At 39.4% G+C, this 12435-nt stretch overlaps 1 protein-coding gene across 5 annotated transcripts in view; it reads right to left on the reverse strand.

Moving 5' to 3' along the window:
- Nucleotides 1–1839: 1839 nt before the first annotated feature.
- Nucleotides 1840–12435, reverse strand: part of MRAP2 (melanocortin 2 receptor accessory protein 2) — a 39649-nt gene continuing 29053 nt past the window's right edge. For all 5 annotated transcript variants that reach the window (XM_039853312.1, XM_039853309.1, XM_039853311.1 and 2 more), the window contains one exon: nucleotides 1840–3407. In XM_039853312.1, coding sequence (XP_039709246.1) covers nucleotides 3014–3407 — 394 coding nt within the window. In that variant the 3' untranslated portion in view covers nucleotides 1840–3013. The remainder of the gene's footprint in view (nucleotides 3408–12435) is intronic.

Raw genomic sequence — 12435 nt, forward strand, 5'->3', positions numbered from 1 at the left:
GATTAGATGCTAGAAATGAAGCAGCATCAGGGATTACAATACATTAAGATGGAATAAATTCTCAATTTAAAAGATAGATTTATAGATTTTATATATTTACCAGAAACAAAGCAAAATTAAAACTTAAAACAGATTAAAATTTTAAAAGAACATACAGAGGTCAAAGGTTAGAGAGAGAAAAAAGATATACCAGATAAATACTAACCAATGGAAGGAATCATTCAAGCCTGCCACAGGTTCCCTTGAAAGCCAGCTTGGTCTGCCACTTACTAGCTCTGCACTTGAGCAAAATATTTAATGTCCCAGAGCCTTAGTTCTCTCACCTGTGAAACAGACACAGACACAAGGTCCTCTCATAACATCATTTTGTTCAATGTCATTTAGTCTTAACACTGATGAAAAAAAATAAATCAATTCCTGGGTAGGGCCACTGTCTCTATGGAGTTTGCATGTTCCCCCCATATCTGCATGGATTTTCTCTGGGTACTCCAGATATTTGGGAACAAATATGTTTCCTAGTTTTATAGGTCCACAGATGGAAAATTTTCCCCAAGGCAATCATACCCAGGGTCTCACTCATACCTGCCTTAGATGATTAAGATGATGAGATATGGGACTTTTGAGCTGATAAGATTTAGACTATATATTGGACTTTGAGTTGATACTGTAATAATTGAAACTTTAGAAGATATTGGGACAAGATAAGTGAATTTTACATGTGAGATAGATATAAATCTTTGGGAAACAGATTGGCCAGAAGTTAATGCACTGCCCCAATTTCCGGGAAATATGTCCATGTCCTTCTCCCCAGAACCTCTGAATGTTACTTATGTGGCAAAGGCACTTTGCCAATGTGATTAAGGATCTTGGGATGGGAGATTATACTGGGTAGTCCAACATAATCACAGTGGTCCTCCTAACAGGCAGGATGGTCAGAAACAGAGACGTAAAGTAGAAGCAGAGGTTGCTGGATACAGGGCCATGAGCAGCCTCTGGAAGCTAGAAAAGGTAAGGAAATGGATTCTTCCCTAGATCCTCCCGATGAAACACAGCCCTGATGATACCTTGATTTTAGCCCACTAAAACTGATTTTGGACTTCCGCACTCTAGAGTTCTGAGAGAACAAATCTGTTTTGCTTTAAGGTGCAAAGTTTGTGGCACTTTGTTACAGCAGCAAAAGGAAATGAATTCAGGAATCGACATGAACATAAAGCACACACTACCTGCTGTGCTGTAACGAACTTCTTTTCTCTGCCCCAAGGGTCTTCTGCCAGCACCCAGAAAGTTGTGCCAGGCTAACTTGTTAGCTTCAAGAGGGGTAAAATCCTAGATCCTTCACAGTTCTTGACATTTAGTTCATAAAAATGATATAGTCATGGGTGTTTTTCCAACTTTTAAATGTTCTTCAGTCTTGTAATAAATCTATTTCTAAATAAGATACCATTTAAATAGCTTTGAATCTTAATAAGAAATAGCTCATGGTTTATATTTGGTTAGATAAATTATGAATAATATTCATATTCGTAGAAGTTAATAAAATCAGCATTCTTCACTACTCTTGCTCTCTTTTCTGAAAATAGTCATAAAAACAGCAAGTTTTTTTTTTTTGCAAAAATGTGTTAAAGCAGCTTTAATTACAAAAAATATTTCACTCCTTGCTTTGTTTAGTGTTAGAGTCTTAAAGGATGATATTTCCCTCCAAAGACATTATAGGAAAGGGATTTCTTTTGGTGGGATAATTACTAATTATAGAAGTTAGGAGGCATTATAAACAAGGAATAATTTTAAGAAGGAAATAAAAAACGTGGATGTATAAAAACAAAGAACCAGAGGAAATTCTTGTGCAATCAAATACATTTATTTTTTAGCAAGACAAGTGGTGAACAAATTCATAATGAAATGCCACCCAGAGATTAGCAGCTGGCCGGCCATGCATGCAACTGACAGAGTGAGAAACCAACCAATTGTTTCTGATACCAGTGTGCAGGTTTAACTCTGTGTTGCACCAGGCCACCCTGAATATCTGTTGGCGGGGTATTTAGCACCCATTCACCATCTCAGCTCAAAGCCACATACTAGCCAGATGACCATCACCTACACATCTAACCAAATAAATAGGCAGCATGCAAATGCACTTTTCTTGTTCAGTAGCCAATGGCACAGCAGTGTGACCAGATGCAGATACATCAACACAGAGATACACAAAAGTCACCCCCTTCACTCAGCTGATAATCTTTCCTACATTCCTTGGGGACAGAAGTGCCATGCGATGTAACATGAATTAGGACTCCTTGAGGGCAGGGGGTAGGGCCGTCCCCAGATTTGAGCCTGGGTGGCAGAGATTCTCAGAAAAGCTGTTTCAGCACAACCAACAGAAATGTTGCCCACAGTGACTGTGTGAGACGAGTCTCCTGACGTCCTAGTAGAAACTCAGGTTCCTAATGAAAGCTGCAATCAGTTAAGAGTGGAAGGTGCAGACATTTGGGGGATCCTACAGTAAGAGGTGGCAGCACCCTCATTTCTAATGCTTTATGTATATATCCCAGCCTTGTCTGGATACAAACTCATAAGTTCATAAAATATTAGAGGTGGGATAGATTACCTACTCCAGACTCCTCACCTTACAGTTAGAAATGTGGCAGCCCAGAGGTGTAAGGCAACTTGCTAAAGGTAGAGCATGGTAGCGGCAGGGCCAGAGTGGAATGCAGTATGATAACTGCCACCCCGAGGAATGCTGACACTGAGCATGTGGCCAAATTTTTCAACAAGATGAGACAGTGTACATTATTCCCCAAAAAAGTCCCAAATATGTAAAGGCATAAAACATGGCTTAATCGGCTCTCTTCTGAGGGGCTCTCTGTCTTTATCTCTCTCTGTCTCTGTCTCTTTGTCTCTCTCTTTCTCTCACACACACAAGCATGCGCACAGTTTATTACCCTTGCTGAGTGGAGTTTTCTTGGTAGACACACACAGATCCAACATCTTCAGGAAGATACTTTACAGAGCATGTTTCTCAATCCAGGTCTTTGTGTGAGCTCTGGGAAACTGGCTTATTTTCTAGAACAATAGGCTGTTCTGAAATCAGAAGATCATCATCTCCAAAGGAGGAGTTCTGGTCCGTGTTTACAAAGTTGGGGATGTCAAATTTCATGAGCCTATTTAGCTCCTCCTCTGGCCGCTCGCTGCTTCTGATGACTTCCTGGAGTTGAACGTCATTGTCAAGGGCTGTGGTCTGCTGACAAATTTTGGCCTTATCCAAGTGTTCTACTTCATTAATGTAGCAATGAAAGAGAGACCTGGATTCCTCATTGCCCTGTCGAAAAAACACCTTATCCGGCTCCAGTGGTCTTCCAAAGTCTGACACAAAGCTGTTCATTCTGAATCTCTTCTCTGAAGACTCTGCATTGCTGTGAAGAAAAGTGAAATAAAAGATGGCTTACACTCCAGCCCATTCTCCTACAGAATCCTGGTTTTCGGCATGTAGGGCAGGCTGGCATATTTCCACTGAGCATGTATTGAGTGCAAGTCCCTGTACAGAGCATGCAGACAAACATCAGAACTGAGAGACAGTATTTCTGAACATGTACAAATAAACCCAAGGCAAAAGCCTCAAGATGAGGGCCCATGGACCTTCCTGCAAAGAGACATCTTGCTGAGGGATCTCCTGATATTCTCCATCATACACCAGCATTTCTCAGCGGGACTCTTCAATCATCTGTATTGTCATTACTTGAAGTCCTTCTTAAAAGGTAGAATCCTGAGTTTCAGACCCTCAGAATTTCTGGAAGTAGAATCCAGTAATCTATATTTTTATAGAATCTCCAGGATCACTACTCATGCTCAAGTTTAGAGCAACTGACCTACATCAGGCCAGTCTAAACAATGACAATATTATCTCGCAGAGATGATTTCACGTTTCTCAAAGTACTGTCATATACATTTATCTCACTCGATTTTCAAAACTGACCAGTGCAGTCACTTAGGGCAAAAATTACTATACCAAATTTACAAATGCACAAGCTAAGGTAAGGAGCAATCAGATTGCCCACTTCAGTCTCACAACCAGTTAGTGACAGGAGTGGGAAGAGCATAGATTCAATCTACAGGTCTGGAAAATCCGATCATATTTACGAAACAATAAGTTATCAACTGTCACCTGCATTTCAGAGATCAATAACCCTAGAAATTCTGCAGTCCATCAGATCGATCTCCTACCGTGATTACCAGGGTGATATCACACAAGAAATTTCTCTCAGAAGCCTGAGATTTTCCTTTTAGTAATAAGTCTAGTGAACAAATCTCACTGCCCACTGAGCAGAAGTAATGTGAAGATCATTTATTTACACAAGAGTATGACATGCAGTAGGTCACGTGTTCAGAATTTAAAGAACAATCACTTTAGGAAGACTCTGAATGACTTCTGCTCTCATGCAAATTTAAGTGGTCTTACATTTTAGTGGGTGATTTTCTTTGTCACTTCACTCTTGTTTAAAAGATGTTTGAGAACAGAGATGAGGGTGCCAGCAACCCGTGACCTAATAAGCTAAAATGTTAGCTGGCAAAAAGAAGGGCTTAAAACATTTGGGGAAAAAAAAGCATGAATAAGATTGCTGGGGCCCGCACCATTCCCCAATGGCAGGGCTAAGAAGCTCTGAGTAACAGCTTTTCTGCCTGTCTGGAGCATCAGCTGAGTGTGAAAGCAGACCCAAAAAGCCATCTGTGTGCAGCAGCCCTTCCATCATACAGGCCACATTTTCTCAGGATTAAGAATTGGGTCCATTAATTACCCTTGCTGAAGAACAAAGGCACACAGAGCTTTATGCCTCCTTAGGACAGAGCCAAGACAGCACCCACCATGATCTCTTGGTGTGATGGCAGTGCAATTGGTCTGATTCTCCCTCTCTGAGAACAAGAGAAAAGTTCATCTTTGTAGTCTTAGACTCTGGTAAGCATTAAATACTCAATAGATAGTCCTTTTATTCCTCTTTCCTTGCCTAATAAACTAGAAGACCTGTATGTGAAAACCCGTGATCACGGACACAGCCTGCTTCAATGCAGTTTCTAGTCATCCTACCACTGGGTAATATTTACATACTGAAACTCATAGATCACAAGTATAAAATTCAATATGTTTTTATTAATTTATATACCCATGTAACCACTACCCTCAATCAAGATATACTGAATATTTCTTTTATCCTTCCATTCCATGTCCACCCCCTTTAGGATACACTGCTCTGATCTCTTTTCCATTAATCAGCTTTGCCTGTTCTTGACCTTCCAGTCCATTTCCACTTCCAACAGGCAGTCTGTTTGGATTTTTATCACCACAGATCAGTGTAGCCTGTTCTTGAAATTCATACAAGTGGAATCAATATATAGCTTTTTGTGCCTGTATTCTTTTCCTCAGTGTTTCTGAGGTTCATCTATGTTGTTGCACTTAACAAGTTTATCCTTTTCCTTGCTCAGTATAATTCCATTGTATAAATACACTACAATTTCTTTATTCATTTTCCTGTTAAAGGCCATTTGAATTGTTTCCCATTTAAAGTTGTAAGTAAAACTGCTATGAACATTCTTGAAAATTCTCTCTGTAAATATATGTTTTTATCGCTCTTGAGTACATGCCTAAGAGTAGAATTACTGGGTCATTAGTACATGTGGGCTTAACTTTATAAGAAACCATGGAGAATTTTTCAAAGTGGTTGTGCTGTTTTATACTCTCACCACAGTATATAAGAATTAGAGTTGTTCTACATCCTTGTCAACATTTGGTGTTGTCAGTCTTTTTAATGTTAGCCATTCTCATGGGAGTGAAATGTCACCTCACTGTGATTTTAATGTGTACTTCTCTGATGTATAATAATATCAAGTATCTTTTCATGTCCTTATTGGCTATTGGTTTATCTTCTTTTATGAAGTGACTGTATGAGTCTTTCGCCCATTTTTTAAATTGGGTTGTTTTTAGTTATTGATTTGTAGAAGTCTGGTAATATATTCTGAATATAGGTCCTTTGTCAGAAATTTATATATATATATATATATATATATATATATATATATATATATATATATATATATATATTCCAAACATTTTCTCTTGTAATATATCCAGAATAAAAGTCTTCTGTTAGATATATTTTTTGCAAAGATTTTCTCTTGATCTGTGATTTGTATTTTCTTTTCTTAAAAATGTCTTCTGATGAGCAGAAGCTCTAAGTTTCGGTTAAGTTCAATTTGTTAACTTTTATGTTTATTGCCTTTATATCCTCTCTAATAAATAATTGCCAACCCTAAAATCACGAAGATATTCTCTATGCTTTCTTCTAGAATAATAGTGTCCAATACAGTAAGTACCCACTTGCCACAGGTGCCTATTTAAATTTAAATTAAGTAAAATTAAGTAAACTTTAAAACTTGATTTCCTGGTATTCACATTTCAAGTGCTCAATAAGCACTTGTGACTAGTGGCTACCTGATTGGACAGCACAGAGAATGTTTCCATCGTCACAGAAAGTTCTATTGGACAGAGCTGTTCTAAGGAGCTTTCTGGGTATATGATCTATACTGAGATAGGGGACAAAGTTCATTTTTTCCTTATGTTTATCCCAGCACTATGGTTACAAATTGATCTTATATAAAATTCATCGTAGTATTTCTACATACTAACAAACAATAAGAAAACTAAAAAAATAATTCCATTGACAATAGCATAAAAAAAAATAGAATACTTAGGAATAAATCTAATGAAGAATGTGCTTTGGTTATGCCTGTGAAAATTAGAAATTACAAAAGCCAAACATCATAAATTTCAGCTTGATTAAAATTATGGTTGAAACCAGAAGCCACAAGCTTCAATAACTGCAACATTGAAATAATGAGAAACTTTGATATGTTGACTGAGCTAGCAATTAACACCTTGTTATAAGTATCATAAAAAAAAAAAAGAATGAAGAATATTTGTTCTAGAGATGAATGTATGTGTCCCTCCAAAATTCATAGGTCAGAATTTAATACCCTATGTGATGGTATTGGAAGATAGGACCTTTGAGAGGTGATTAAGTCATGATGGTGGAGCTCTGATAATGAGATTAATGCCCTTATAAAAGAAGCACCAGAGAGCTCCCTCACTCCTTCCTCCATATGAAGACACAGTGAGAAGATCGCCATCTATGAACCAGGAAACAGGTTCTCGACAGACACTGAACCTGCCAGCACTCTGATCTTGGACTTCTCAGCTCCAAATTGTGAGAAATAATTTGTTACTTATAAACCACCTTGTCTATGGCATTCTGTGATGGCAGACTAAACAGACGAAGACAATTTTTAGACAATTTAGAATCACCAAGAATTTTAGTGCCTTTATTTTTGTCTCAGTCCTACCTATTCTATATCCTGTTATCATGAAATTGAATCCTAGCTGATGTATTCAGGAGTACTCCTGTGCCAACCTAACCTTTAAAAAGTTACAATTGTTTATTTTGATAGAAACTTGAACCTTAAAATTATTTGTTTCACTTATTTGTTTTAAGAATTTATACCCCTCGTTTTCAGCTTGTTATAAGAAATGCAATTTGAACTTAACCAATGATTGCAACATCACTGAACTGCAGCAGCCAGAACAAAAAGACTCTTCAGACTGTTCTGATTCTTAGTCTTTTCTTTTTCTCACCACGGGTTGTGTCATGTATTCTCTCTCCCTGTGGAATAATCTGAACCTGAGCAGAGAGCCTTTAATGTGAGGATCCATCCTGTTCTCTGACAGTGACTTTCATTCACTTCCATGGAATTCTCCTTCTCACAAACTCTGACTCCCCAAACTCTTCTGCCTTATATTTCAGACCCTCCACCCTCATATCCGCTGGCCTTTCCAGTGTTCTCTTTCACCAGTCCTCTCCTAAAGTCCAGCCACATGGGACCTGACTGTCCCCTGAGGCACTCAGGACTGTCCCTCTGTGTGCCTTTACTTGTGCTGTTCATTCTACTCCTCTTTGTCTGCCAAAATCAAATACCTTCTTCACTGTCCAATTCAAACATCACTGCCTCATGGAGACTCTCTGATTTCCATGGAGGCAGGAATCTGTCTCTCCCCTGTGCCGCTTCTGTATTTTTACTGACCTTCTCTTAGAGATTGTATCCCTTCCTGGCTCCTGTCAGAGCTATTTGTATGCAGTCTTTTCTCTCCTATCTGCTAGTCTGTATTTTATTTATCTTTGCATCTCTCAAAGGGCCTTGCAGCCATTAGATCCCCAATCGGTGTTCTGAATGGCTTATCTGCAGGGTGGTCTGAAGCCCTGATTCCCATGAGAGACACAGCCACCTCCAGTGTTTAGTGAAGTGTTACCTTCCTCTGTGACCCAAAGACGAATCAGATCAGGAGGACAGACTCCTCCCACTTCTATTGGCAGAGGAAAAAAAATCCCATAATGTTCTGGGTTATTCCCCTTAGGATTTTCTAGATTTATGACTAGTTTTTAAAAATGAAGTATCTGCTGCTATACAAAGAGTCTTAGCAAGCCCACAACTCTCCTTAGGTTTGCCCTGCTCGTGAAAAGCGGTGGGCAGACCAGCTGCGGGCGTCTGGTATTTCCCGTGGACTTTTAAAAATGTGTAAGATAAACGAAGACCTAATAAGAGTGAAAGTTTCTGTACTTAACAACCTGAGAAAATAGTAATAACCACTAACATTTATGGAGCCATAGCCTATGCTAAGAGCTTTATCTCATGTAATTAGACCAGGTAGAGATTCCAACCAAACACTTCTCTGTGTGTAGAAGCACCATTTGGTTGCATTAGCAGTCGGTGGAACTTAGCAGGAAGATGTCAGTCTCTCTGGGGCATGGAAGATTGTGCTTCCTTAGGATGACCTTTGGCATAGCCCTGTGCAAGCCCGCAGCTGTGCACTCAGTAAACACCTCTTAAGTGATGGGTAACTAAAAGTAACTCCTGAACGAAGGTGGATAAATGAAATCAGATACATAAAATAGTCGAATTTTCTGCCTGTTGGTAGTGATAGACATCTAGACACCTCCAAATGACAGGACCTCCTCGGGAACTACTCACTGCATCTGCATTCTGCCAACTAGTTCCTATGACCTGGGTCACTATCAAACACCTTGAAAGCTGACACTTTCCTGCTATTAGCTTTTAGTTGTACTATATTCATCTTTTAGTGAATGCCATATTCAGGTAAATTGCAACTCAAGGTAAAATGTAATTTCCATTTTTACAAAGTCATGAGCCCCTAATGAAGAACACCTTCCTCCCATCCCCACACACACAACACCTGACAAAGTGCACTTAGCAAAGGCTACGAAGGAGGGTATATGAGATATATGACGTCTGGGCTTGATATATATTTTTTAAGAATTCCAAAATATTCAACATAAAAATGCGATCTAAGCCTTTCCTGTAACTCTCTCTCTCTGGCAGATTTATGATAATGGGGCTATAATGCTTTAACAAGACAGCAAAGAGAATAAATGGCTCTTTAGCTGAGAAAGTAGGGGAAAATGGTTCTTTAATCATCACTATCCATAAAGAATCCAGATAAGAGGTCCCCCCCACCCACCCCCATCACAGAATAGCAAATATTCCATGAGGAAAATAATCCCCATTAAAGCTACATCTTGGGCCTAAAAGCTTTTAAGAAAGGTGATGGATGTCGCTTTGTGATAGCATTTCTCCCTCTGCGGTGTACTTCACTAGTGAGCACCAATATCTGGTTGGCTTCTCCTTCTGGATTCAGTTTCCCCTTCCGAGCCTGGGCTCAGGTGGGCGTGGCTAGTTCTGACCAATGAGCTATGAGAGGAACGGATGAAGAACAGGGAGCAGGGGTGAGATCACCAGGCTTTTCTTGCCCCTCACAGTAATCAAGAAAGCTGGGAAGTGGGGACAATGTATCTACAAGTGGAGAAGCTCGTGCCAACCCCTGGAAGATATGTAACTTGAGCAAGAAATGAGTCTGGGTTGTGTTATACTGAGATTTGGGAGTTGGTACTGTCTCATAACCTAGTCTGATTGCTGCACATTTCCTCCCTTAACAGAAGTCACTCCGTAGTCATTGATCCCAGAACTGAAATTATTAATCTAATATGATCCCAAGATGAAAACTTCAAGGGGAAAACTTGCCCATTTTATTGTAGTGTCATTGGCTCTGCGTAGTTGAATTGATCTCAGCCCTGCAATCCAAAGCTAATAAATGAAGGTCCATCCACGGATGTCAAATATATGTTCTTTCTCGGGAAAACAGTGATTTTTCCTGATGGCTGCCTGGAGTGGTGGTTTGAAAATGATTCTGAAGCAAAGTATTAGCTACGCAGGGAAGATAACACAATTGATCAGTGATGTCTGTTGAAGGAATGGGCACACGAAGCTGGGGCAGGGGTTGTGGTCTCTGCCATCCTTGGGCCTCACCCCTGTCAAAGGGATGCACATACTCTTCCCAGATGTCAGTAGTGATGAGATCTTCGTGAGCCACTCAGCCCTGCCCTGAGTTGCCTCCATGGGGAAAAAGATAGAGTTAAGTTGTAGATTCAGCACTAGTTCATTTTGAGCTTGCAGACTTGATCAGGTATCTTAAACAGAACAGCGGAGTCACATTCTAAAAGTGTGCTACCTGATATCCTACTTGAGGAAGTTACCAAAGATATCCTTGGTAACAAACTACCAAGAGAGCTTGATATATAAAACAGTCAGAATTCCGACATGTCGGTCCCTTCTGACCCATCACCATGGTCCTCCACTGAGTCTCCTTTCCAAATTCATCTTACTGTTTTACTGAGAGACACACTCAAGCTGAAGCTGGGGTTGAATGAGGCAACGTTTTGACAAGTGTAGCTGCTGCATGAATGCTTAGGACCTGGCTGTCGCAGGGGAAGATGAGCTTCTTCTCTCTCCTGCTCTTTGCATAGACATTTCAGCTCTCACCAGGACTTCCACTAACACTGAAGGAGTGAACTAATCTTTACTGAGTGCCACTGTGAGCCCAGGGTACGCCAGCAGCTCTACAGGCGTTAGCTCGCTTAATCTTTCCCAAATCCTAGGAGGCAGATACTATTTATTTTTACAGATGACGAATCTCAAACATAAAGAGGTTAAAAATCCAGCCCAAAGTTTCAGTAAGTAAATCCGGAAATGTATGACTCTGGGGCCCATGCTTGGTCCAGTATGTGATAAAAGAACAAATCTAATTGCTTACTAATATCTTTCATTCGATAGAAAGGGGAGGTTAAAAATTACTGATATGAAATAATTTAATGTAGTGGTTCATAACAAGAATTTCAGAGTCAAAGAGTCTTTAGTTTGAGGACTCGCTCCACAGTTTTGTTTTGTTTTGTTTTTGTTTGTTTGTTTTTACCTGTGAGACCTCAGACAAGTGGTTCAGCCTCATTTTTCTCATCTGTAAAGTGAGAATACTTAAAAGGTTTACTACTTCATCTTCCCATGAGTACTTAATGAGATTATACATATAAAGTGAATAGCAGACCTTGGCATATGGTAATTTTTTTTTTTAAAAAGCTCTCATTATTCTCAATGATTTTTAATTCTTTCCTCAATGCCTAATTATCACAGGCAAATTTAAAATTGGTTGTTTTACATTAAAGTTGGCTGAATGAAAAAATAATATTCATTTTAGAGAAAATTTCTGCCAAATAAATGTCAAGTTTACTAAGATCTAAAAGCTTGTTTAACTGATCCATATAGGGATTTTTCCACATGTCTGTTTCTTTCAGTTTTCTATTATGATAGACTGCAACCAAATGCCATGTCTTACACTGCACCAGACTCATAAAAATTATTTAAGGTGCAGCCCGAGGGCTGATCCATTATTTTACTAAAAGTAAAAAAAGTTTAGATTTTCTCCTAAACCTCATTAATAGCATGTAGAGTTACAATGACCCCTGTTCTTTGATTGGGATTTTTCAAAACCACTGTCAAAAGAGAAACCATTTGCAGTAGGCCTGAACTGCCAATTGGAAGAATGGAAATGCAAGTCACTGAGATCACCAAGGTCATCAAGACATATTAAGGAAACGTAGTAGTCAGGATTCTCCAGAAAACAGAAGCAATAGGTGAATGAGTGAGTGAGTGAGAGGAGGTGAGTGTGTGTGTGTGTGTGTGTGTGTGTGTTTGTGTGTATGTATCTTTCTATCTACCTATCATCTTTCATCTATCTATCTATCTATCATCTATCTGTCTTTCTATCTGTCTACAGAGAGAAGGAGAGACAGATTTATTTTAAGGAATTGGTCTATGTGGTTGTGGAGATTGGCAAGTCCAAAATCTGCAGGAAGGCCAAGAGGCTGTACACCTAGGGCAGAGTTGCAGTTCAAGTCTGAAAACAGTCTTTTGCCAGATTCCTTTTTGCTAGAGGCAGGTCAGTCTGTCTCTAGAAAAGCCTTCCGTTGATTGGAGAAGGACTACCCAATTACA

The sequence above is a fragment of the Pteropus medius genome, unplaced genomic scaffold, assembly GCF_902729225.1.
Source record: "Pteropus medius unplaced genomic scaffold, Ma_sr-lr_union100, whole genome shotgun sequence".
Lineage (NCBI taxonomy): Eukaryota > Metazoa > Chordata > Mammalia > Chiroptera > Pteropodidae > Pteropus > Pteropus medius.